Consider the following 27548-nt stretch of genomic DNA (forward strand, 5'->3'; position numbering starts at 1 on the left):
ATGGGACTCCGAGAGTGAAGAGGGTGTTCCTGGAGCGAGGGAGGGATAGAGGCGGGCTGGCGCTGCCCAACCTTCTGGGGTACTATTGGGCAGCCAATGTGTGTCAATGGTGCGTAAATGGGTGATGGAGGGGGGAGGGGTGGCGTGGAAAAGAATGGAGATGGCGTCATGTAGAGGTACGAGCCTGGGTGCCATGGTAACGGCACCGTTGCCGCTCTCCCCCAAGAGGTTTACCACGAGCCCGGTGGTGGTGGCGACCCTAAGAATCTGGGGACAGTGGAGACGGCATCGGGGGGAAATAGGGGGCTCGATGGAGGCTCCACTGGGTGGCAACCATCGGTTCATCCCGGGGAACAAGGATGGGGGATTTAGGGGGTGGCAAAGGGCGGGTATCAGCAAATTGAGGGACCTGTTTATTGGCGGGAGGTTTGCGGGCCTGGGGGAACTGGAAGATAAATTTGGCCTTCCCCAAGGGAACATGTTCAGATACTTGCAGGTAAAGGCGTTTGCTAGGCGACAGGTAGAGGGATTCCCTCTGTTGTCGTCGCGGGGGACGGTGGACAGAGTGCTTTCGGGGGTATGGGTCGGAGAGGGGAAGATGTCTGACATCTATAAGGTAATGCAGGAGGTGGAGGAGTCGTCAGTGGAGGAGCTGAAGGCTAAATGGGAGGAGGAACTTGGGGAGCAGATAGAGGACGGGACTTGGGTGGATGCCTTGGAGAGAGTCAACTCTTCCTCCTCATGTGCGAGGCTTAGTCTCATCCAATTTAAGGTGCTGCACCGGGCCCACATGTCCGGGACTAGGATGAGTAGGTTCTTTGGGGGTGAGGACAGGTGCACCAGATGTTCGGGGAATCCAGCGAACCACGCCCATATGTTCTGGGCATGCCCAGCACTGGAAGAATTCTGGAAGGGGGTGGCGGGGACGGTGTCAAGGGTGGTTGGATCCAGGGTCAAACCAGGGTGGGGACTCGCGATTTTTGGAGTTGCGGTCGAGCTGGTGTCCTGGCCTTTGCGTCCCTAGTAGCCCGATGAAGGATTCTGCTACAGTGGAAGGATGCAAGGCCCCCAGGTGTGGAGACCTGGATCAGTGACATGGCGGGATTTATAAAATTGGAAAGGGTCAAATTTGCCCTGAGAGGATCAATACAAGGGTTCTATAAACGATGGCAGCCTTTTCTGGACTTCCTGGCTCAAACATAGGTAACTTGGTCAATAGCAGCAGCAACCCGGGGTTGGGGGGGGGTGTTCCTTATTGTAGTGTCTATTCTGTAACTTTATATTGTGTTAATTTGCGTTGTTGTTAAAATGCTGTGTTGTTCATGGAGGTGGAACGAATGTTTATGATTGTTAATATTATTGTTATTTTTGGTATTTTACTATGGTGCGTTATTGTTGTATAAATTCAAAATTTTTCAATAAAAATTATTTCCAAAAAAAAACTAAACAGAAGCAAGAATTGATAATGGAAATTCACCAGACTTGTCAATAAACACAACTTATGGAACAGATACAAGGTCAAAATGTCTATGTTCACAGTGTACCTGAAATATCTCAGTGCAAATCCAAGACACAACAGAGCCACAAAACAAACATAGATGACTTTACCATTATGACCATCTTGGTCCTCCGTCCAGAAGAATCGTACAGTTTCTCTTTTTAGAACATCCAATCATACTTGAATCATGAAGATAAAAGAAATCCATGCACCAAATTGTCACTATTCCCTGGAGTGTGGAACATTCTGAACAAAGTTGCAGAATGCAACTGCTGACTCTTCTATTTTTGATATCAGAACAGGTCATTTCATCCATCAAGCCTATTATTGAAAAGTTCAATGCAAACATACGTTGGACAGTGCCGAGCCAAGCAAATAGAACCTCTAAGTAGCTCTAATATTTGTCCTCAAACTCAAAGTGAAACATCAGAATACCAATTTAAATTTACAAAACACATTAAATTGCATCATGGTACATTCAACTTGAACCCTGGAACAAGAAAAACTCTAAATCTTACTCTAATCCTTCGGGAAAAACAATTTTTAAGAAAGTGTTCATCTCTTCCTAAAATTAACTATGCTCATCTCCCACAATGCAATGCTTTTTGGTTTCCCCTCCATCTTTGTTTTCCACTGCCTTAACAAAACTCAAACATCACCTGCTTTTTTTTGTGTGTGTTTTTCTATGGAAACAAAATGTCCCATTGTGTGGCAGAATGTCCACACTTGTGCCATTAAGCAAGACAAACTACCTGAAGGGCTGCCATATGCCTTCTGACTCCACCTCACATGGTACATCTCAAGAATACACCACATTTTATCGAGGCTAATAAAATTATTTTTATTGATATTAGCAAATGTAATGCATAAAGTATATTAATCACATTACTTACAAATTATCACAACCCTTCATCTCATGAAACCCCCACCCCTCTCAGCTTGTCACTGCATCCAAAATACCACATAAAATAGTGTCCTTGTATGTCAAAAAGTAAAAGGTTCATTGACAGGTAATTCTTTGTAAAGTCCATTCAACATTACAACTGTTCGAGAAATGGATTAAAGGAAACAGACATTTCTTGACTGCAAAAATCTGATATTTAAAAAATTCATTCATTGGCAAGGATGTCAGTGGTAAGGCCAGCATTTATTGCCCATCCCTAATTGCCCTTGGAGAAGGTAATCATAGAATTTACAGTGCAGAAGGAGGCCATTCGGCCCATCGAGTCTGCACCGGCTCTTGGAAAGAGCATCCCTTCCCAAGGTCAACAACTCCACCGTATCCCCATAACCCAGTAACCCCACCCAACACTAAGGGCAATTTTGGACACTAAGGGCAATTTATCATGGCCAATCCACCTAACCTGCACACCTTTGGACTGTGGGAGGAAACCGGAACACCCGGACAAAACCCACGCACACACAGGGAGGATGTGCAGACTCCGCGCAGACAGTGACCCAAGCCGGAATCGAACCTGGGACCCTGGAGCTGTGAAGCAATTGTGCTATCCACAATGCTACCGTGCTGCCCTATGGTGCTGCCCTATGTAATGGTGAGCTGCCTTCTTGAACCGCTGCACTCCGTGGGTGTAGGTACATGCACAGTGCTGTTAGGAAGGGAACATGATTTTGACCCAGCGACAAGTGAAGGGATGGTGATATATTTCCAAATCAAGATGGTGAGTAACTTGGAGGGGAACCTCCAGGTGGCAGCATTCCCAGATATCTGCTGCCCTGTCCTTCTAGGTGGGTGTGGTCATGGGTTTGAAAGGTGCTGCCTGAGGAGCAGGTGAGTTCCTGAAGTGCATCTTGTACATGGTACACATTGTTGCCACTGTTCCTCGGTGGTGAAGGGATTTTTGGACATTAAGGGATTGCCCTTAGTGTCCAAAAAAAGGTTAGGTGGGGTTATTGGGTGACGGGGATAGGGTGGAAGTGAGGGCTTAAGTGGGTCGGTGCAGACTCGGTGGACCGAATGGCCTCCTTTTGCACTGTATGTTCTATATTCTACACACAATTCCCCAATCCCTCCATCTCCTCTCACTGATTCGCCTAAACTGAACTAATCTAACTCCTGCCCAGCTAGCCTGGTAGCCCCTGCTCATGGCGCCAAGCATCCTATCCCCCCCTGATCTCCCTCCCCCCTGCTCGAACATACATATGATAACGTTACAATCCCCAACAAACACAAAGAAGGAAATTCCACCCACCATCCCCCATTAAGAACAAACTTAACCAGCATACAAAACTGAACAATGGCCCCAAACTTAGTGCAAAACAATACATAAAAGAGGGGGAAAAAAAGACATTTAGCAGCAGATCAAAAACACAGCTACTCGCCCCTAAGTTCAATGTCTTCCATCACCTGCCAGTCCCCTGTCCTTAAGTCCATCCCCTCATCTGGCAATCTGAAAAAAAGCTCCTGGCACTCATAAGTGACCCACAGATGTGCTGGGTACAGCATATCAAACTTCACCCCCTTCTTAAAGAGGGCTGATTTAACTTAGTTAAAACTCGCCCTTCTTTTCCCCAATTGGCACCCAAGTACTGGTAGATACGCAGCTCGTTTCTTTCCCAAAGAACAGCTCCTCATCTGTCCTACCCACCTCAAGATCTGTTCATTGTCCAGGAACTGGTGCATTCGCACCACCATCGCCCTCGGCAGCTCATTCCTCAGCAGCTTCTTCATATGTGCCATGTCCACCTCCAAGCAAACGCACCTTCCCCCAGCAGCTTCTCAAACATACGCGCCACATATGCACCTGCATCCGCTTCTTCGCTGCCCTCGATCCAACAGCAGGCCAACGATCCTCAGGTTCTGCCTGCACGATCTGTTCTCCAGATCCTCCACTTTCCCTTGCAGCCTCTTCTGATGGTCTTTCATCACTCCCATCTCCACTGCCATCACGGTTAGCCGGTCATCGTGCTCAGCCACTGCCTCTGTTTAGGGGCTGTTTAGCTCACTGGGCTAAATCGCTGGCTTTGAAAGCAGACCAAGCAGGCCAGCAGCACGGTTCGATTCCCGTAACAGCCTCCCCGAACAGGCGCCGGAATGTGGCGACTAGGGGCCTTTCACAGTAACTTAATTGAAGCCTACTCGTGACAATAAGCGATTTTCATTTCATTCATTTTCTTCCACCTTCTGGATCGCCTGGCCCTGGGCTTTCAATCTCTGCTCCACACAGTCAATCCCCGTCTTAATCGGATCCAGGTATTCCATTCTTTGCTCAGCAGATTTCTCCTGGAGAAAGATTACCAGCAGCTCCGTTGACCACTGGCCGGCAGTTTCGGTCCCTGACCCTCCGCTATATTCTCCTAAACCGCAGACTCCACACCCCTCTTCGCCCAGCGTTCTCTCCTTTTCAGACCACTTCTGGTCCACAAATCCATACACTGGTGGGAAATCCTTCTCCTCTACTCACCAGTCTCCTGTTTTATCAATCAGATCCACTGCAAATCGGGGGGAAAGGTCCAAAAGGTCCACCACGAACGGGAGCTACCAAATATGCGACCACTCACTCCATTGGGGCTGTTTAGCACACAGCTAAATCACTGGCTTTGAAAGCAGACCAAGCAGGCTAGCAGCACGGTTCGATTCCTGTAAGCCTCCCCGAACAGGCGCCGGAATGTGGCGACTAGGGGCTTTTCACAGTAACTTCATTTGAAGCCTACTCGTGACAATAAGCAATTTTCATTTTTTCATTTTTCATTGCAGCCACCGGAAGAGTACACCTCCATGTTGAACACCACTTAGAGGAAGCACTCATGGATAGGATGGGTACTTCAATGTCCATCACCAAGAATGGCTTGGTAGACCGAGCTGGCCGGGTCTTTAAGGACATAGCTACTAGACTGGGACTGTGGCAGGTGGTGAGGGAACCAACAAGAGGGAAAAACATACTTGACCTCATCCTCACCAGCCTTCCTGCTGCAGGTGCATCTACCCATAACAATATTAGGAGGAGTGATGACCGCACAGTCCTTGTGGAGACAAAGTCCCATCTTCACACTGAGGATACCCTCATCATGTTGTGCAAGCACTACCACTGTGCCAACAGATCTAGCAACACAAGATGGGACACTGTGGACCATCAGTAGCAGAATTGTGGTCAACCACAGTCTGTCACCTCATGGCCTGGCGTATCCCCCACTCTACCACCAAACCAGAGGGTGAACCCTGTTCAATAAAGAGTACAGGAGGGCATGCTTGGAGCAACACCAGGCATACCTAAAAATTAGGTCTCTATAATGTTCTTGTCAGATGGCCTGATTTAGATTACAAGTACACTTGTAGCTAAAGCTATAAACAATTTATGAACATTAACTATGGGTAAACTATCTACAAAACAATAAGAGTAAGATCAAGCACATGCAACCGCTCTCTTCAGCTTACTCCAGTCAGTCTGGGAGGTCACCTGACTCTAACATTCACTTATATACTAGTGGTCAGTCGGTGAATTACAACACAACCATGCTATCACTACATCCCCTTTCCTTTGAAGGAATAAATTAATACATTATCAAAGTATTTACATGTGATATCATGCGCCTATGTGTCTAACAGTATTCATAGAATCACTACAGTGCAGAAGGAGGCCATTCCACCCATCGAGTCTGCACCGACCCTCTCAAAGAACACTCCACCAGGCCCACATGCAACCCTATCCCTGTCACCCAATAACCCCACCTAACCTTTTGAATACTAAGGGGTAATTTAGCATAGCCAATCCACCTAACCTGCGCATCTTTGGACTGTGGGAGGAAACCGGAGCACCAGGAGTAAATCCACGCAGACACTGAGAATGTACAAGTTTGGCCTTGTTGCTCAGAACTTGTAGCTTCAATGTTCTCCAGGACATTCTCGTGTTCAGGAACTGCTGAACAATCGGACACTGCAGCTTCATTATCCATCACATTGTTGTGAAAGTCTTCTCTGGTTTTAAAGAGCATGCAACAATTTATTCTTAAAACCAACCCATCTTCTGTCTGTACATTGTAGGAACGAGGTGCTGCTTCTTCAAGTACATTGGCTTTTCTCGACCAATTGCGTGAATCTTCCACTCTCGCAATGTCATCACTACTCAAGAGTGGTACAGTTCTAGACACTGTATCATATATCATATAACTGTTTTTGTTTTCCTTTAATATTTGGCATTTCCTGCAGTACCACTGCATTCTACTCCTCCTTTGCCAAGTATGCAAGTGTGGTACATCAGATATTTACATAGGTTCTCTTGTTTGCTTGCAACGATGCGCCTGGCATGTGTCACAGCAACAGACCATCCTGTCAATATCCTGGTTTAACCCTGGCCAGTAAACAGAGTCACGAGCTCTCCGTTTACATTTTTCAATCCCAAGGTGTCCTTTGTATATCCTCTTTAGTACATCCTTGCGAAGAGATTGAGGTATGACTATAGTGTTCAAATGAAGCACCAATCCATTAATGGCGCTGAGTTCAGATCTTATATTGCAGAATTCCAGACGTTGACCTCTGTGCCAGTGTGAGTTGATGTTCCTCATCACCGCTTGAAAGAGTTTGATCCTTCCTGGTCTCTTCTTGGATCTCACGTAGTTTTGTATCAGATACTGGTAGCAGTGTGGAAATAAGATTGATATGCAGATCTACTTCTTCAGCAATTTCACTACTAATACTTTGGGACTGATTCTCCCAAAAAATTTCAAAGTTAATTTGTGGCAGGTTTTTCAGGGAGTTTCCTGTCGACTCTATCGGCGAGTTCTCCACCGCTATTCATCGACACTTCGTCACTCTTTTGAGCCCTGGGAAGTTTCTCACCGGTTTAGCCACGCAGAATTTTTTTTTAGCACTGGGGAGATGAACTCCGAGCTCGAGTCGCCATTTTGAAAGGGTGCCCTGATCTCTAAGTGAGCTTGTGGGTCCCAACAACCCCACCCATGAGCAATGTCCCCCCCACACACATGGGCACTACCCCACACCCCGTAAGTGAGGACACCCCGCTATGGGGTCGTTGTAGGTCCTCCCTCTTCAGCCACTCCCCCCCCACCCCCCCCAAAGCTCCCTGTCAGCACCCCCTTCCTGCTAGGACCCCCTCCCATCACCCACCCAACCTCCCGGAGGCCCCTACTTACCTGTCCTGCACTCTCCCACTCTTCAAACCCCCTCCCCTCATTTTATGGACATGGCCCCCCTGGCCCTTGGCAGTCACATTTTTGGTGTATAAGCCATGTTGGCTGGGGAGTGTTATGCACTAAATTATGTTTACATTTGTATTTTTCGTTATTATAAAATCAGAAATGCCTTAATAAAATGTATTTTTTTTTAATATGGAGGGGTACTCATTCATCAATTGAGGGGGCCGGCACGTGGTAATCAGCAAGAGGTTTCCTTGCCCTCGTTTGATCTGGTGCCATGAGATTGCATGGGGTCCAGAGTCAATGTTCAGGACTCTGAGGGCAACACCCTTCCGACTGTAAACCACTGTGTCACCACCTTTGTTGGTCTGTCCTGCCGATGGGACAGGACATACCCAGGGATGATGTTATCTGAGAGAATATCAGGCTGCTGCTTGATTAAGCTCCCAATTTTGGCTCTGTGACGACTGGAAGACTTTAGGAATATTGGATTCTAAGTATTAGGCAATTTAAGGGTTAAAAGCCTGGGGTTAGTTTGTGATTGACTGCAGCGGTTATGATTTTAAAAGAATATTTCTGTTTTGTAGGTCTGGGTAGTTTTAGCAGCCAGAAGGTGCAATTTACAAAGGAGTGTTTTTCAGTCTGGACTAATGGACTTTGGTTTGACTGGGAAAGTCTCTGGGGAGATAATGTGCTTTGCAGTCTGCAGAGGTTGTTTTTCAGCTTAGGGAGATTAGATCATTACTGGATGGAGCCAAGAAATGGTTTTTCAGGGGCTGGTTTAGCTCACAAGGCTAAATCGTTGGCTTATAAAGCAGACCAAGCAGGCCAGCAGCACGGTTCGATTCCCGTACCAGCCTCCCCGGACAGGCGCCGGAATGTGGCGACTAGGGGCTTTTCACAGTAACTTCATTGAAGCCTACTCATGACAATAAGCGATTTTCATTTCAAATGCAGAGAGACAGTTTGAAAAGCTTTAGAGAAGCAGTGTATTTTGAAGAAGCTTTGGAGAGTGGTGTTGAATTCTGGGGCGTGATTTAACTGAAATGTTAAGTGTCATTTGTTGGGGATTTTACTTGGAGCTTCCCACCGACTCTGCTGGTGATTTCACCACCCCCATCCAATGACACTGTCATTTTTTTGGGCCCTGGGGAGTTTCTCACCAGTTTAGCCCACGCTTAGAATTCTTTTCATCACTGGGGAGCGAAACTCCCAAGATCGGGTCGTCATTTTGAAAGGGTGCCCCGATCTTCAAATGAGTTTGCACTTCACCCATGGACAATGTTACTCCCCACACCCATGGGCATTACCTCTCACCTCCCCAAGTGAGGACGCTATGGGGTCGCTGGGGGCTTCCCTCTTCAGGCCCCCACATCCCTTTACAGCCTCCCCTTCCAGGACTTCCACCCGTAACCCCACCAACTTCCTAGAGGCACCTTACTACCTGCCCTGCCCACCCCCCTCCTTTAATGGACATGGACCCCCCTCAGCCTCTGACCCTTGACAGTGCCACCCTGGCACCCGCACTTGCCACACTGGCAATGCTCCTGCCAACTTGGCAGTGACACCCGGACACCTTGGACTATCTCTAACCACCCAGGGGCCTCCAGGGGCCGTTCTGCTTGGTCACGTTTGTGTGGACCAATACTGAATGGCGACCGGCTGTGGCCTTTGATCCCGGGAGGCTGGTAGATACCAGGTAAGTAGACCTTAAGTAGGTTTATGGCCTAGTTACGCGGGCGTGGCTTTGGCCTGCCAATTGTGGGCAGGTTCCTGGTCTCAGCACCTTGTGGGACTTGGGTAGATCTGCGAGGCCTCGTGGCTGTCGGGAAGCCTGTGGGAGGCTTCACTCGGGATCTACTGGTCATGTCATGCTCCACTCGGGCGTGATGTGGCTGGTAAATTGTGCCCCTGATCTGCCTGAAGCTGAGCCCACAATTCTCCCACAGTAAGATAGATTGAGAGTTGTACGTTTCTTTTCTTGTTGTTTAATGGGAAATTGAGTAGTAGTGTTTACTGTATAATTGTAAGCTATTCTTTTCGGGTGTGAAGTTAAAAAGTTTAATAGATCATAGAATTTACAGTGCAGAAGGAGGCCATTCGGCCCATCGAGTCTGCACCGGCTCTTGGAAAGAGCACTCTATCCAAGTTCAACACCTCCACCCTATCCCAATAACCCAGTAACCCCACCCAACACTAAGGGCAATTTTGGACACTAAGGGCAATTTTGGACACTAAGGGCAATTTTGGACACTAAGGGCAATTTATCATGGCCAATCCACCTAACCTGCACATCTTTGGACTGTGGGAGGAAACCGGAGCACCCGTAGGAAACCCACGCACACACGGGGAGGATGTGCAGACTCCGCACAGACAGTGACCCAAGCCGGAATCAAACCTGGGACCCTGGAGCTGTGAAGCCATTGTGCTATCCACAATGCTACCGTGCTGCCCTAATATTGTATTCATAATAAAGCTTTGTTTTTAGAATATCAAAGCCCTATTCACGAAATCACTCCTGGAGTGAACCATTCTTTCTGAAAAGTCTTACAAATAAACTAAAATATTGGGGTTTTGGCCCAATATCCTAGCCACTGTTGGGGTCTGATCTTGGATCGTAATAGATACAAGCCCCCAGATGTTAGTAAGGAGGATTTTGCAGGGTTGACAGGGCTGGGTTTGCAGTTGTCAGTTCCGGTACCTCGATCAATGCAGTGTGGTCTGTCCACTTACATTCCTTTTTGTTTTCTTTGTAGCAGCTGAATAGAACTAAATGGATTGCTGGGCCATTTCAGAGAGCCCAATTCTTTTTTTGCCAATGAAGGGGCAACTTAGCATGGCCAATCCATCTACCCTGCACATATTTGGGTTGTCGGGTAAGATCCACGCAGACATGGGAAGAATATGCAAACTCTACACAGACAGTGACGTAGGGTCATGATCGAACCCTGTTCCTCGGCGCCGTAAGGTACCAGTGCTAACCACTCAACCATCATGCCGCCCTTCAGAGGGCATTTAAATGTCAACCCTCACATGACTGTGGGTCTGGAGTCACATGTAGGCCAGATCAGGTAAGGACAGCAGGCTCCCTTCCATAAAGGACATTAATGAACCAGATGTGTTTTTATGACAATCAGCAATGGTTTCATGGTCATCATTAGGACTTCTAATTCCAGATGTTTAATTGAATATCCAGATGTTTTATTGGACATTTTATCTGCCGTGGTAGGGTTCAAACTCAGGTCCACAGGGCACTACCCTGTGTCTGTAGATTACTAATCCAGCGACAATATCACTACACCGCTGCCTCCCCAGTGCGCTACTACCTCCCTAGATAAATGTAGAGATTTGGTTCCCTTAATCATGGATATCTTTATCAAATAAAACTTGGAAAAATTCTCCCTCGGGAAAATGAGTGAAGTGAATCATGGCTGTGCACTTCATAGTCCACAGAACGATGAGTTGATTCAGGAAAAATAACACATTTTTTAATAGATTTTTTGAACATTTTAGTAAAGGGTTGAGTATCCTTAGCCAAAATGCTTTGGCCAGGTGTCTATCGGATTTTGGAATGTTTTTCCGAATTCGGAAAAACAGAGCTGGTTTAGCTCAGTGGGCTAGACAGCTGGTTTGTGATGCAGAAGAAGGCCAGCAGCGCGGGTTCAATTCCCGTACCAGATCTTACCCGAACAGGCGCCGGCATGTGGCGACTAGGGGCTTTTCACAGTAACTTCATACTTGTGACAATAAAAGTTTATTGTTATTATATACTGCGCAGGTACGGTGCGCATTGGGAACTGTGCATGTGTGGAATGTTGGGAACTTTGCATGTGCGCCATACTTTGAGAACTGCGCATCGCCTAGAAGCCTTGTGGGATTTCCCATTCATGATGTCACGCCAGCACTCGAAAAAAGGTGCGGATTTCAGATTTTTCAGTTGTCGGGTGTTCGCTGGCGCAGAGAAGACAGAGGGGCAACCTGATCAAAGTTCACAAGATTATGAGGGGCATGGACAGGGTGGATAGGGAAGAGCTGTTCCCCTTAGTTGAAGGGTCAGTTACAAGGGGACATACATTCAAAGTGAGGGGTGGAAGGTTCAGAGGGATTTGAGGAAAAACGTTTTTACCCAGAGGGTGTTGATGGTCTGGAACGTACTGCCTGGGAGAGTGGTAGAGGCGGGTTGCCTCACATCCTTTAAAAAGTAACTGGATGAGCACTTGGACGTCTTAACATTCGAGGCAATGGGCCAAGTGCTAGCAAACGGGATTAGGATTGGCAGATCAGGTGCCATTCATGCGGAGCTGCAGACTCGATCGGCCGAAGAGCCTTTTCTGCACTGTATTTTTCTGTGATTCTGTGATAAGGGATGCTCAACCTGTAGTGTAAATTATTTTTCCAGAAATACCTTTCCCCACACATGATAATTGATCACGAAAGATATTGTTCTCATTTGCTTTAATTTAAGAAATATGAATTTTGTAGGATATGGTCAAATAAAGGCTTGGTCTGTATATGTCGGTCCTGTAATCTCACATAAGCCATTATGGAGGGGGAAATTTGGCAAATTTTAATATTAATTTCTATCAGTTTTCCCATTCTATTTGATCCCTCACCAACAATATTCATTAAGTATTTACAAGTTGGTTACTGGGTTATTTTTTGCCACTAGTGCAAGAGATTTACATTTTGAAGGTTTTCTATCCTTGGCTAAAGTTTGATCAAGCATTGTGCAGACAGTGGTCTGGCTGGCCTTGTAGTACTTTATGTATCATTTAAAATATTGTGCTGGAAAATACTGCTTCCAAACTTGGGTGGACTGATAATTCCAACTGTGACTGTTTGGAGTTTGTACTTTCTCCCCGTGTCTGTGTGGGTTTCCTCTGGGTGCTCCGGTTTCCTCCCACAGTCCAAAGATATGCAGATTAGGTGGATTGGCCATGCTAAATTGCCCCTTAATGTCTAAAAGGTTAGGTGGGGTTACTGGGACATGGTGGAGGCGTGGGCCTATGTAGGGTGTTCTTTTCAAGGGCCGATGCAGTCTCAGTGAGCCGAATGGCCTCCTTCTGAACTGTAAATCTATGATTCTATGATCCCTTAATCACCTTTTTAATTATTAAAAACGTTAATACACTGGCTCCACCTGGTGGCCATTTTACATGTAGTCAGTTAAATTTATTGCATCATTACCTTTTTTCCGACTAGGACCAATTCAGTCTGAAATGATATGAAATGATATGATATGACAAATATTTGTGATGAGGGCTCCAGGAGATCCAAGTCTAAATTGTGCTCAGCTAAATGATCAGTTGCGGTACTGACAGCGGCAGAATTGATTTCAATGTACCAGAGTGTAGAAGGGTAAATTAATCATACTCCTGCATATGTCTTTAGACAAAAGCAGGATCCAGCTTGACCGTGTCAGCTCCTGAAGTTGATAAATCCACTGCCATTCACTATCATGACTGACACACAAAGAACAACCACTTGGCACCTGTGGAACTATGGCCCACAGTATATATGCATACTGAAGGATCGGGGAAGGGAAAATGGAGGGAGATGGAAATTGGTACACAGAGGGAGAAAAGTCCAATATTGAGGTAGCAATTTAAAAAATGCAATTCATTGCAGATAGTGTTACCCAATTAATTCAAGAAATCAAAGAAGTGGGAAAACACACACAGAAGACACCATTACCCACCAAGAAATAGTTGGATCAAAACAGAGAAGGATATAGGATGAGGCTGTGTATTTATACGTGGCATACAAGTGGGATCATTGGGGAAAACTAAAAAGATCCCAAGTTCTCTCAAAAAAAAGAATCTAAAAAAATACTTGTTTCAAATAAGCATTAGAATTAATTCAAAGATGCGAGCAATGCAGGCATATATTAAGATAAAAGCAAATTACTGCGGATGCTGGAATTTGAAACCAAAACAGAAACTCCTGTCAGCATCTGTGAAGAGAGAACAGTGCAAATTTTTGAGTCTTGATGACTCTTTGTCAAACGAGGTGTGCAATGGGAGGAACGGGATTCTGTAAGTATGTGTGCAGGGAACACAGCTCATTTGGGAGGGAGGGTAGGTGTGCTTTTTGTACACAGAATTACGAAATTAAACCGCTGAACTCTAATTGATGCAGCAAAATTGAATAGGACATGCTACACTTCGCACAAAAGTGAGACTTAAATTACCAGAAAGAAGGTTTTATGGATAGCCTCTGCAGGGTTTATAAAACTACACAGAATTAATTGATTGGTTTTGTGCAGGATTTGTATTATTAATCCATATTTTAGCACAGCTCATATGATTGCAATATTTGAGACTGTCAGAAATGTGTAAAATAGATGGGCAACATGGCACATAAATGTTCTTTATCTAGATTTGTAGATTAAAATAAGTTACAAACAATATCATGAGATTTTTATACCTACACACTACTAATTCACGATCAGTAAATTAATTTAAATTAAAAAGATGCACCTTTATGAGAATGTCAATCTGAATGTGGCTAGCTTAACAAATGCAACAGACTAATTGAAATCAGAATATGACAACAAAAGGGTTTATAAAATCCTGAAGAAAATGTTTTCAAAGCACCTTGGGTACAGAAAGTCCATCATGCCTGTGGTAAGTTTCCCTTACTGGACCTCTCCTATAACCCCATTTTCCACGTTTGCTACAAAGAGATGAAATTAGGTTAAGTGAGTGGGCAAAGGATCTGACAAATGGAATATAATGTGGAAAAATGTGAAATTGTCCATTTTGGCTGGAAGAATAGAAAATAATATTATCTGATTGCAGAGCTGAGATGCAGAGGGACCTGGGTGTGCTTCTGCGTGAACTGCAAAAGGTTAATATGATAATTAATATTACATCAAGTAATTAGGAAAGCTAATAGAATGTTATCATTTATAGCGAGGGAAATGGAATATAAAAGTAAGGAGCGAAAGAGAAAATGCTGAAAAATCTCAGGAAGTCTGGCAGCATCTGTAGGGAGAGAAAAGAGCTAACGTTTTACATAGAATTTACAGTGCAGAAGGAGGCCATTCGGCCCATTGAGTCTGCACCGGCTCCTGGTAAGAGCACCCTACCCAAGGTTAACACCTCCACCCTATCCCCATAACCCAGTAACCCCACCCAACACTAAGGGCAATTTTGGACACTAAGGGAAATTTATCATGGCCAATCCACCTAACCTGCACATCTTTGGACTGTGGGAGGAAACCAGAGCACCCGGAGGAAACCCACGCACACACGGGGAGGATGTGCAGACTCCGCACAGACAGTGACCCAAGCCGGAATCGAACCTGGGACCCTGGATCTGTGAAGCGACTGTGCTATCCACAATGCTACCATGCTGTTTTGAGTCCGATGACTCATTGTCAAAGCTAACAGAGAAAGTGGGAAATATTTATAACCGTGGAGTGAAAATGAAAGATGAATCATAGCCACAGAAACCCAGGGAAACCGGGTGTTAATGGCCACAGAAACCAAGGGGAAAGAGAGCTAATGGCAGTCCCCAGTGAGTACAAAAGATGTGAAAGGTCAAACAGCAGGGAAACTAACATCAGAGGATGAACTGTAGATGTGGGGGGAGGGGAAGGGGGAAGCAAAGAGGAGAAAGGTGAACGAAAGGTGGGTAAGATTGGGGGGGGGGATTAAATATATATCAAGAAAGAAAGAAATGGTAAAAGACAGTAAAATGAAATGAAAACAGATGGGTTGAGGTGGGGTAGAGCTGATCATCTGAAGTTGTTGCATTCAATGTTCAGGCTGGAAGGCTGTAGCGTGCCTAACCGGAAGATGAGATGTTGTTCCTCCAGTTTGCATTGCGCTTCACTGGAACATTGCAGCAGGCTAAGAACAGACATGTGGGCATGGGAGCAGGGTCTTTTGTCAAAATGGCAAGCAACAGGATGGTCAGGGTCCTGAATGCGCACAGACCGAAGATGCTCAGCAAAGCGATCACCCAGTCTGCGTTTGGTCTCTCTGATATAGAGGAGACCACATTGGGAGCAGCGAATGCAGTAGACCAAATTGGAAGAGATGTAAGTGAAACGCTGCTTAACCTGGAATGAGTGTTTTGGGCCTGGGATGTTAAGCATGACGAGGTAAAAGGGCAGGTGTTACACCTTCTGCAATTGCATGGGAAGGTTCCATGGGTGATGGGAGAGGTATTGGGTATGGTGGAGTATGGTGGACTAGATTGTGTCGGAGGGAATGGTCTCTGCGGAATGCTGACAGCGGGAGTGAAAGGAAGTTGTGTTTGGTGGTGGCATCAAGCTGGAGTTGGCGAAAATGGCGGAGGATTATGCTTTACGTACGGAAGCTGGTGGGATGAAATGTGAGAATAAGGGGGACTCTATCCTTGTTCTGGCAGGGAGTGGAGGGGGCAAGGGTAGTGGCGCGGGAGATGGACCGCACATTGTTGAGGGCCCTGTTCACAACTGTAGGTGAGGAGGTAATGGACCAGAAGAGTGTGGATGGATAACAGCACCCTCTTTGTCGGCAGGTTTGATAACAAAGTCAGGGTTAGACCTGACGGAGTGAAGAGCAGAAAGTTCGGAAGGAGAGAGGTTGGAATGGGTGAGGGGGGCAGAAAAATTAAGACGGCCAATGCCCTGTCGACAGCTCTCAATGAAAAGATCAAGGGCAGGAATTCATTGAGGTGGGGACGTAAGGGTACAAAACTGAGTACTGCTATTCACTTCTGCTCTTAACTCCGTCAGGTCTAACCCCGACTTTGTCATCAAGCCTGCCGACAAAGGGGGTGCTGTTGTCGTCTGGCACACTGACCTTTACCTCGCAGAGGCTGAGCGCCCACTCTCAGATACTCACTGAACATCAATCCATTATCTCCAACACCGGTAGCGACCTCATTTCTCCGGATGCCTTCCCCCTATGGCTTCCAACCTCATAGTCTCCCAATCCCGGACAGCCCACTTTTACCTACTTCCCAAAATCCACAAAAAGGACTGTCCCGGCAGGCCCATTGTGTTAACATGCTCTTGCCCCACCAAACTTATTTCCTCTTATCTTGACTCTACCCTCACTCCTCTGGTCCACTCTCTCCCCAACTACATCCGGGATTCCTCTGATGCACTGCGTCATATTGACAGCTTGCTGTTTGTGGGCCCTAACCGCATTCTATTCACCATGAATGTGCAGCTGTTCAGAGAATGTTTACAAAACTAATACCTGGAAGGGGGGGGGGGGGGGGGGGGGGGGGGGGTGTCTTATGAGGAAAGGTTGGACAGTAGAAGACATGAGTAATATCCCAACAATTCAGGAAAGTCAGGGGGCAGAGTTGAATATGGTTGCCATCACAAAGGAGAAGGTGCTAGAGAAACTAAAAGGTCTGAAAATTGATAAATCTCCGGGCCCAGATGGGCTACATCCTAGAGTTTTAAAGGAGATAGCTGAAGAAATAGTGGAGGCGTTAGTTATGATCTTTCAAAAGTCACTGGAATCAGGGAAAGTCCCAGAGGATTGGAAAATCGCTGTTGTAACCCCCCTGTTCAAGAAGGGAACAAGAAAAAAGATGGAAAATTATAGGCCAATTAGCCTAACCTCGGTTGTTGGCAAAATTCTAGAATCCATCGTTAAGGATGAGATTTCTAAATTCTTGGAAGTGCAGGGTCGGATTAGGACAAGTCAGCATGGATTTAGTAAGGGGAGGTCGTGCCTGACAAACCTGTTAGAGTTCTTTGAAGAGATAACAAATAGGTTAGACCAAGGAGAGCCAATGGATGTTATCTATCTTGACTTCCAAAAGGCCTTTGACAAGGTGCCTCACGGGAGACTGCTGAGTAAAATAAGGGCCCATGGTATTCGAGGCAAGGTACTAACATGGATTGACGATTGGCTGTCAGACAGAAGGCAGAGAGTTGGGATAAAAGGTTCTTTTTCGGAATGGCAAACCGGTGACAAGTGGTGTCCCGCAGGGTTCAGTGTTGGGGCCACAGCTGTTCTCTTATATATTAACGATCTAGATGACGGGACTGGGGGCATTCTGGCCAAGTTTGCCGATGATACAAAGATAGGTGGAGGGGCAGGTAGTATTGAGGAGGTGGGGAGGCTGCAGAAAGATTTAGACAGTTTAGGAGAATGGTCCAAGAAGTGGCTGATGAAATTCAATGTGGGCAAGTGCGAGGTCTTGCACTTTGGAAAAAAGAATAGAGGCATGGACTATTTTCTAAACGGTGACAAAATTCATAATGCTAAAGTGCAAAGGGACTTGGGAGTCCTAGTCCAGGATTCTCTAAAGGTAAACTTGCAGGTTGAGTCCGTAATTAAGAAAGCAAATGTAATGTTGTCATTTATCTCAAGAGGCTTGGAATATAAAAGCAGGGATGTACTTCTGAGGCTTTATAAAGCACTAGTTAGGCCCCATTTAGAATACTGTGAGCAATTTTGGGCCCCACACCTCAGGAAGGACATACTGGCACTGGAGCGGGTCCAGCGGAGATTCACACGGATGATCCCAGGAATGGTAGGCCTAACATACGATGAACGTCTGAGGATCGTGGGATTATATTCATTGGAGTTTAGGAGGTTGAGGGGAGATCTAATAGAAACTTACAAGATAATGAATGGCTTGGATAGGATGGACGTAGGGAAGTTGTTTCCATTAGCAGGGGAGACTAGGACGCGGGGGGCACAGCCTTAGAATAAAAGGGAGTCACTTTAGAACAGAGATGAGGAGAAATTTCTTCAGCCAGAGAGTGGTAGGTCTGTGGAATTCATTGCCACAGAGGGCGGTGGAGGCCGGGACATTGAGTGTCTTTAAGACAGAAATTGATAAATTCTTGATTTCTCGAGGAATTAAGGGCTTTGGGGAGAGAGCGGGTAAATGGAGTTGAAATCAACCATGATTGAATGGTGGAGTGGACTCGATGGGCCGAATGGCCTTACTTCCGCTCCTATGTCTTATGGTCTTATGGCTTGTATCTTTTGAAGTTTTGAAGAGCAAAAAGCTACCTTATTGAAACATACAAGATCCTGATTTTCTTGACACGGTGGATGTGGAGAGGATGTTTCCCCTTGTGGGAGAATCTAGAACTAAGGGTCACCCATTTAAAACAGGGATTACAAGTTTTTTTTCTCTCATTGAGGGTAGAGCGTCTTTGGAACTCTTTCTCAAAAGATATTGGAAGCAGAGTCTTTGAATACTTTTTACGGCTGAGTGAAATAGATTATCGATAGGGGGGTGGAAGTTCATTGGGGTAGGCAAGAATGCGGAGTTGAGGTTAAAATCAGATCAGCCATGCTCTTATTAAATGGCAGAGCACGATCAAGGGATTAAATAGCCCATTCCAGGTCCTGATTCATATGTACGTGTGTTTGGTGTGCTTCAATATTTGACGCAGTCTTAAAGCTTCTTGTATTAAACAATTTTACTTCCTAGTAATCTCCCCCTTTTTGTTTCTACTATGAATCCTGCATTATGCTTTGTTAATTCTTCATCTTTCACAATTTATTCTCCCAAAACTCTGGATAATTTTGAGCAATAATTAGCCTGCTCTTGCTCTACTAAATTTTACCTCTTCTTTTTTAGTCTATAAATTATATCCTCCAATCTCTTGTAACATCCTAATGAGTCAACAGTTCACCTTTTTCACAGTTCCATTATTCTTCTGATAACAGTATACCCAAAATTTCATGTAATATTGCAAAGGCACCCCAACTAATGTCTTATAGACATCTGTAACCTTTTTGCTTTCACATTTAAAGTCATCAAATATAAACTCAAAATCCCATTTCCCCTTTGTATTAGCACTGTGGCTTCACAGCGCCAGGGTCCCAGGTTCGATTCCCTGCTGGGTCAATGTGCGGTGTCTGCACGTTCTCCCCATGTCTGCATGGGTTTCCTCCGGGTGTTCCTTTGTCCTCCCACAGTCCAAAGATGTGCAGGTTAGGTGGATTGGGCACACTAAATTGCCCTTAGTGTCCAAAAAGGGTAGGAGTTTTTGTGTTACGGGGGTTGGGTGGAAGTGAGGGCTTAAAGTGGGTCGGTGCAGACTCGATGGGCCGAATGGCCTCCTTCCGCACCGTATGTTCTCTGTTCTATGTTTATTGATTTTCCTATGAACAATCCTGTTCTATCCCATTAGCTCTTTCTCTCCTCCCACAATACTGAGAAATTTGCCATTAAAACTTTGTCTTATTTTTTCTACCTGCTCCACCCCCAAAATGTACAACTTCATATTTATCAACAATTGGTATAAATTTATCTTTATGCACATACTCCTATACCACTAGCATTCTTCTTTACAGTTTTTTGCAGTCCCAATTTAGCGTCATCAGCACATTTTGATATTGCTCTATTCCCACAACTAGATAATTTATTTGTATGGGGAACAAGAAATAATTCAACTCAAGTCCTTGTGGCATACCATTGACTACACCTTATTAATAAATACTCGCTTTTTCCCTAAACTAATTGTCAATGAGCTAACCCTCTAACCAGGTAACCACTTTACCTTTAATATCATGGACCTTAGCCTTCACAACATTTCAGAGGACTTTGTGAAAAGATTTTATTTTTTGACATTTGTTCAATGTAAAAAAAAAGTCTCAGTTGCAGGAATGTAATTTCACATATTTTATCTCCACCAAGATTTTTAGTTAGAAATTCTGTACCACAATGTAAAGTTAAAAAGAAAATTTAAAAATGGCCTCTTTCAATTGGGAAAAAAACACCAACTTTAAAAACATTGGAATTGATAACTCTTGAGGCAGGGTATTTTTATCCATATAAGGGCCTGTTTAGGTATAATGTATAATGACTCATACTTAGAAATGTTGCATCAATATGAAGTAGCCATCAGATGGGTTTGTTTTTGTTTCAGGCAGGTTTTCACTTAAAAAGGAATGGATCCTAAATGATGCGATCAATCCGACAAATACATGACTAATTTTTACATTAATTTTTGAAATCAGTTTTTTCTTATTCCTAACCTAGTTTGGCCTCCAGATTTAATAAAGCATTGCCCTCCTGCTAAGAATTCTAGACACAGTGTAACTGAGAATTGTTGCTTCTGGGTAAAGTCCACTGCATAACAATAAGAATGAGGTCAAAAATCTCACCAAGTACAGTCTTACTGGTAGAAGAACAAGTCCATAGAAGAGGGTAAGGAAAGGAAACCTGAAAAACCATGAGAAAACATTGAAAAATAAAATAAAAATCAGGATAAATAGATCAATAAAACATTAAAGATAATATTAACAAGAAACAGAACATCTGAACATACAATGAAATATGATAGAAAACGGAGGAGGAATTATCAAGTGTCCAAAAGGGATGAAAACGTCAAAGGAAAACAGCTACATGCATAGAAGTACATACACAATATACAAAAAAAAAGAAAATGGTAGAAAATACAGAAATTAGGTACACAGTAGACCATTCAGATTCATGGGGCTAGTCCACAATTCCGCGGCATCATGTTCTTCAACCCCATTTATCTACCCTTGACTAATATTCTCCTCTAATAAAAAGATCTGATCTGTTGACCTCGATATTGAAAATCCCAATTGATCCAGCATAACTGCACTTTTGGGGAGGGCAACCCACATTTCCACTACACAATTTGTGGATAAATACTTCCCGTTATCACTCCTGAATGGTCTAGCTCTTATATTAAGATTGTATTTGTTATAGATTCCTACATCAGAGAAAATGACCGCTCTCTATCTACTTTATTGGGCCTTTTTATTACTTTAAAGATCTCAATAAAATCGCCAATCAACCTTTAAAACTTGAGGAATACAACCTAAATTTACAGTCATTAACGTTTAATAATTATAATAATTCAGCCCTTAAGCCTTAAATTTGCTTCACACTTCGATGTGCAAACCAAAACCGTGAAATTTGGCAATTCCTAGTAAGGCCACTAGGTAGATCAACTGATAATCAACATTCATATGTCTGAAAAAGAAAAGCCATCACTTCGATCAGCCCTTTTTATGATGCTCACATCTGGAGTCTGAGCAAAAATGTGGAAACGGCAGATATGGAGATTGGTTCACCATGCTGGTTAAATGATACAGATGATGGAAAGTTAAAAAAGGGAAGGGTACATGTAGATGATTTAAAGTTTTGAAATAGTAATTCAAATTGACTAAGCCAATAATTGTGCTAATTTCCTGACCATGACTCCGCGTTTCCCCATAAAACAGATTTAACCAGATCACAAAGTAGTTTTTTTTTTTTAAAAAGGTCTTCCCCACTCCCGATTTGACTATGTTATGGAAACGAGAGAATATTTGCTGCACATCATGAGGTGCCGTCTAAACACCAAAGAGAACAATGTCTGAAATATGTTACTGGGCTAGAATTAAAATATAATCAGCTACATTTTCAACCTAATGCAACTGGTAGGAGCAGTTTAAGCAAATGGCAAATCCCTGCTGTTAGAAAAACAAAGGTAATTTTAAGGGATTTATATTGGCATGGGTAAACATTAGAAATAAGATATAGTTTTAGGTGGGTTTAATTTAATGTTTCTGTGCCTGGAAGGGACCTATAGTTAGATTCATGCTGGACAAAGATGTTTGTGCGTATGGGGATTGTTTCATTACCAACGGTGATAGAGGGAGCTACGGTATGAAGAGTAAATTTGGTTGCTTGGCTACTAGAGGCCCTTGTAAGGGAAAACACCTTTCTTTGTTCTTTGGTTTTAGCTGGAAGCCACAGCAATTGGTGACAAGGAGTCATCTCTCATAGCTCTGCTTGAAGCAGAAAAAGTTTGCACAGTGGAATAATATGCAAGAAAGCAAGCACCAGAGGAACTAAAGGACAATTGGTTCTAGAAATCTGGAAATAGATCAGGACACTGTTAATGGGCTGCACAGACAAAGATGAGAACAAATCGGCTGGTGAGCAGCCAAATTTCTAAAGATTTCTAAAGTAATCCTAAATGTTTCTAAAGGGATCCTAAAGGCTTCTAAAGTAATCCTAAAGTTTGGAATGCCTTGCTACAGTCTGCAAAACAACTGTCAAAGTAATTGGGAAGGCCATATTGGCTGGATATCAGAGTTTGTGTTAACAGTGGAAGTCAGTCAAGACAAAGAAATCCTAAAGGGGTCAGTGTAAAACTTAAAGAGTGTATCAACTGTTAGAAATGAAGCAGAAGACTTCCGGTGGTGACTATGGAGGAGTAGGTCGCACATTTGGTTGCACATTTAGAAGTGGAGCAGAAGCTCTGCTCAAAACAGTCCTTTGGAATATGTGGAGTGGATTTCACAATTCAACCTGCTAATGGATAGCTGTATTACAAAAGAAGATTTTAAAGCATGTTTTGGGAGTGGAGTTTGGAAACTTTCATGTGACAGTCATTTGGGCAGGGAGGAGATTCAGAGAAGAAATCACAGACACTAATTTGGGTTCAAAGTGGAATGTTCTTTGACCACAGCTTGTCCATGTGCTTGGGAAAAAAAAGGACTGTGCATGTTAATAAGACATTGAAGCTTCAAATGTACTTTATCACCAATGTTAATCTTAAAACCTGTAATTATTAGGCGGAGAGTAAAGGAGTATTGTATTATATAATTCATTTGTTTCATGTTTAATAAATGTATTTTCCGTGTTGTTAAAACTAATTAGCCGTCCTGTGACTCTATTCCTCCACATTTGTACACAAAAATAAAAGTTACACTATTTTGCACCAGAGTTCCATTCTGGGATGTTCCCATCCACTTATAACTTCAACTGGGAACGTAACTGCTGACATTTTGTTTTCAGTGCAAAAATGTGATCAACTAAATGCATGTTTGGGATGTATTAATTGTTAAATACACTCCTTTTCTGATTCTAGTGTGTGTTACAATGCAGAATAATAAACATAGTCTAGTATAGTAATTATGGTTGCCATTAGGCAAAATATTTTGCTTAATATAAACACATATACAATATGGCATCATAAAGTAACCTAAATATAGAATTTACAATGAAGGAGGCCAGTCGGCCCATCGAGTCTGCACTGGCTCTTTGAAAGAGCACCCTATCCAAGCCCACACCGCCACCCTATCCCCATAGCCCAGTAACCCCACCCAACACTAAGGGCAATTTTGGACACTAAGGGCAATTTAGCATGGCCAATCCACCTAACCTGCACATCTTTGGACTGTGGGAGGAAACCGGAGCACCCAGAGGAAACCCACGCACACACGTGGAGAACGTGCAGACTCCGCATAGGCAGTGGCCCAAGCTGGGAATTGAACCTGGGACCCTGGAGCTGTGAAGCAATTGTGCTAACCACTATGCTACCGTGCCTGGGTATCACATTTGTATTGGTTGAACTTCAAAATTTGAAAAAATTGTTAATTACACAGTCAGGTTTCTCAAGAAAAGGTGCAAAAAAGTGTTTTCAGAAGGAATTAGCTTAAAGTCTATTGATGTCGGCATGTCACATGCTTATGCTATTTCTGCTATGCCAGTTCATTAGGTTTAAGCTGATGTTTAAATGTGCAGTTATATTATACTTGTATTTCAGTCGTGCCTGGTTTTCAGCACAGTGGGCCACATCACCACACTTTCTGTTCTATCAAAACAAAAAGAAGTCCAAAAATGTATCAAACCTTCCTTTTTGCTATTTTTCAAATGGACTTCCTGTTGAACAAAAAAGATGGCTGCTAAAAGTCCCATAACCACAGCATTGGCCCCTTGTTCTAGGAGCTACCATGAGGAGTTACAAGAACAAAACACGGTAGCACAGTGGTTAGCAGTGGTTAGCACAGTTGCTTCAGTGGTCCCAGGTTCGATTCCTGGCTTGAATCACTGTCTCTGTGGAGTCTGCACGTTCTCCCAGTGAGTGTGTGGATTTCCTCTGGGTGCTCCGGTTTAGAACATAGAACAGTACAGCACAGAACAGGCCCTTCGGCCCTCGATGTTGTGCCGAGCAATGATCACCCTACTCAAACCTCACGTATCCACCCAATATCCGTAACCAAACAATTCCCCCCCCCCCCTTAACCGTACTTTTTAGGACACTACGGACAATTTAGCATGGCCAATCCACCTAACCCGCACATCTTTGGACTGTGGGAGGAAACCGGAGCACCCGGAGGAAACCCACGCACACACGGGGAGGACGTGCAGACTCCACACAGACAGTGACCCAGCCGGGAATCGAACCTGGGACCCTGGAGCTGTGAAGCATTTATGCTAACCACCATGCTACCGTGCTGCCCAAATCCACCCACAATCCACAGATGTGCAGAGAACATAGAACAGTACAGCACAGAACAGGCCCTTCGGCCCACGATGTTGTGCCGAGCAATGATCACCCTACTCAAACCCACGTATCCACCCTATACCCGTAACCCAACAATCCCCCCATTAACATTACTTTTTTTTAGGACACTACGGGCAATTTAGCATGGCCAATCCACCTAACCCGCACATCTTTGGACTGTGGGAGGAAACCGGAGCACCCGGAGGAAACCCACGCACACACGGGGAGGACGTGCAGACTCCACACAGACAGTGACCCAGCCGGGAATCGAACCTGTGACCCTGGAGCTGTGAAGCATTTATGCTAACCACCATGCTACCGTGCTGCCCCTCAGGTCAGGTGGATTAGCAATGATAAATTACCCCGAGTGTCCAAAATGGTTAGGTTGGAGTTACTGACTTACGGGGTCAGGGTGGAGGTGTGGGCTTAAGTAGGGTGCTCTTCCCAAAGGCTGGTGCCTCCTTCGGCACTGCAAATTCTATGATCAGTGTCAAATCTCACCCCCAATTGGAAGGACATTATCACAAAAAGAGAGGACTTGCAGATCAAAACACTATTCCTGCAGAGTTGTAACAGACCCGCCTCACACCTGGGACTGTCCAGGTCCATTTCAAAGGGGTACTATTTAGAGGACAATTTAATTGACAAGCTTATCACCTAGTGGAGTCAGAGGGTCTGAGTAAACAATGGCTTCTCGATACAAATACATCACTATAGATGTTTACTCTTTTGAAAGCTAATGGTTGGGATATTATCAGTCCTGAAACCTAAGTCACTCCCAGACAAAAGATAAGCATCCCTTTTGATGTCAATGTAGGTGGCACAGTGGTTGCCACTGCTGCTTATGGTGTTGAGGACCTGAGTTTGATCCCGGCCTCGGGTCACTGTCCGTGTGGAGTTTGCACATTCTCCCCGTGATTGTGGGGGTCTCACTCCCACAACCCAAAGATGTGTAGGGTAGGTGGATTGGCCACGCTAAATTGTCCCTTAATTGGAAAAAAATTATTGAGTACATTAAATTTATTTTTAAAACGTTATCAATGTGGTGAAAGGTCACATGACTCAAGTGAAATCCCGATACTCCTTTCAGAACTGAGAAACCATCAGACTGCTGATTTAACACCAACCGGAAAAAAACTCCAGCAGCTCCCAGCTGAGTGAGCAGACAACTATCATCTCTACTGCTCAAGGCCGGTTTTATTTTAAATCGCCCCCAGATGGTCTAAGCACAGAAACTGTATTGTGCTGCACCATCATTCATTGTAAGGACTCACGTGTCGTCTCCAACCAGATACCCATCTGCACTGAACTCTGCCACAAAGGAAACACCCTCTGAAATTTTGACTTCTCAGACTCAGGAAATCACATGGATCTAATATTAATTTATGCGTTTTTTCTATTGTTGTTGCCCATACTGTAAATCCCCCCCCCCCCACCACCACCACCACTTACTGCATATGTACATATGTATACTGATGCACACCCCCACACATCGGCCGGGATTATCCGCTATCCGGCACGATGGGCCGTACCAGCGCCAAGGAGTGCGTGAACCACTCTGGTGTCGGGCCTCCCAGATTCCGCACCTTCAGGGGCATGTGCCAACCGGCGCTGAAGGGCCTCCGCCAGCCGGCGGATGCGCGGGAAGGGCAGCATGTTCTCCGTGATCCCAACGCATGTGTAGGGGGGTTCTTCCCTGCGACGGCCATGGCGGACCGCTACAGTGGCCGGCATGGAGGGAAAGAGTGCCCCCATGGTACAGGCCCGCCCGCAGATCGGTGGGCCCCAATCGCAGGCCAGGCCAGCATGACCCCCCCCCCGCGGGCCCGATTCCCCCCACCCCCGCCTGGCAGCCGCTGCCTGGGCGGGGTTCACGCCATCCCCCCCCCCCCCCCCCCGGCGATTCTCCAGCCCGGCGTGAGTGTGGTGAGTAATGTGAGTTTGTGGTGGGTTTTTTTAGTAAACTGGATCACACAAATTGAGGGTTTTGGGAAACAGTCCATAAACCTACTTTAAAATAATTCTAAAACATCTCCGCTTATGGACAGATGAGGAGAGAATTAAGAAGTCCAGTTTCTCTCTCACCAATCCATAACACTTCACATTATTGATTTCCTCTGATGCCAGCTGTGACAGTCTCCAGGCCATTGCCAGAAAATGTGCCCCACATCTGTCACCTGCACCCTGAAAGCTACCTGTAACTAGTTGATATACAGTCTTGGGAGATTGCTCCTCTGACCAAATTTCCATACTGGCCACTGAGAAATGTAGCCGGTGGCTTTGTTCCTCTCTTTCCGCCAGCAAACCACGTGTGACCTCCAAGGCTCCCACCAAACTGTAGCACTTGCTTGCCCAAAATTCTACACCGACCAGCTGAAAAGAGGGATTTTTTTTCTCCCACTCACAAGCTACGCCGTGCCTCCTCGATATGCAGGCGGTTCCAGACCTTGGCTCCTTGAGCTGCAGGCGGTTCCGAGGCGTGGCTCCTCGAGCTGCAGGCAGTTCTGAGGCGTGGCTCCTCGAGCTGCAGGCAGTTCTGAGGCGTGGCTCCTCAAGCTGCAGGCGGTTCTGAGGCGTGGCTCCTCGAGCTGCAGGCGGTTCTGAGGCGTGGCTCCTCGAGCTGCAGGCGGTTCTGAGGCGTGGCTCGTCGAGCTTCAGGTGGTTCCGAGGTGTGGCTCCTTGAGCTGCAGGCGTTTCCGAGGC

The 27548-nt window shown here is 45.1% G+C and overlaps 1 protein-coding gene across 6 annotated transcripts in view; it reads right to left on the bottom strand.

The window, feature by feature from the left end:
- Positions 1–27548, bottom strand: part of LOC119961836 (calcium/calmodulin-dependent protein kinase kinase 2-like) — a 131968-nt gene that overhangs the window by 77882 nt on the left and 26538 nt on the right. The window contains exons 1-2 of one of the 6 annotated variants that reach the window (XM_038789267.1): positions 20698–20717; positions 1609–1819 (exon numbers count right to left, since the gene is read on the bottom strand). The exons of 4 other annotated variants lie outside the window; for them this stretch is intronic. In XM_038789267.1, the coding sequence (XP_038645195.1) occupies positions 1609–1620 (12 nt within the window). In that variant the 5' untranslated portion in view covers positions 1621–1819; positions 20698–20717. Of the gene's footprint in view, positions 1–1608; positions 1820–20697; positions 20756–27548 lie in introns of those variants that run through there. One more of the 6 variants, XM_038789259.1, reaches the window with a different exon arrangement.

The sequence above is a fragment of the Scyliorhinus canicula genome, chromosome 1, assembly GCF_902713615.1.
Source record: "Scyliorhinus canicula chromosome 1, sScyCan1.1, whole genome shotgun sequence".
NCBI lineage: Eukaryota > Metazoa > Chordata > Chondrichthyes > Carcharhiniformes > Scyliorhinidae > Scyliorhinus > Scyliorhinus canicula.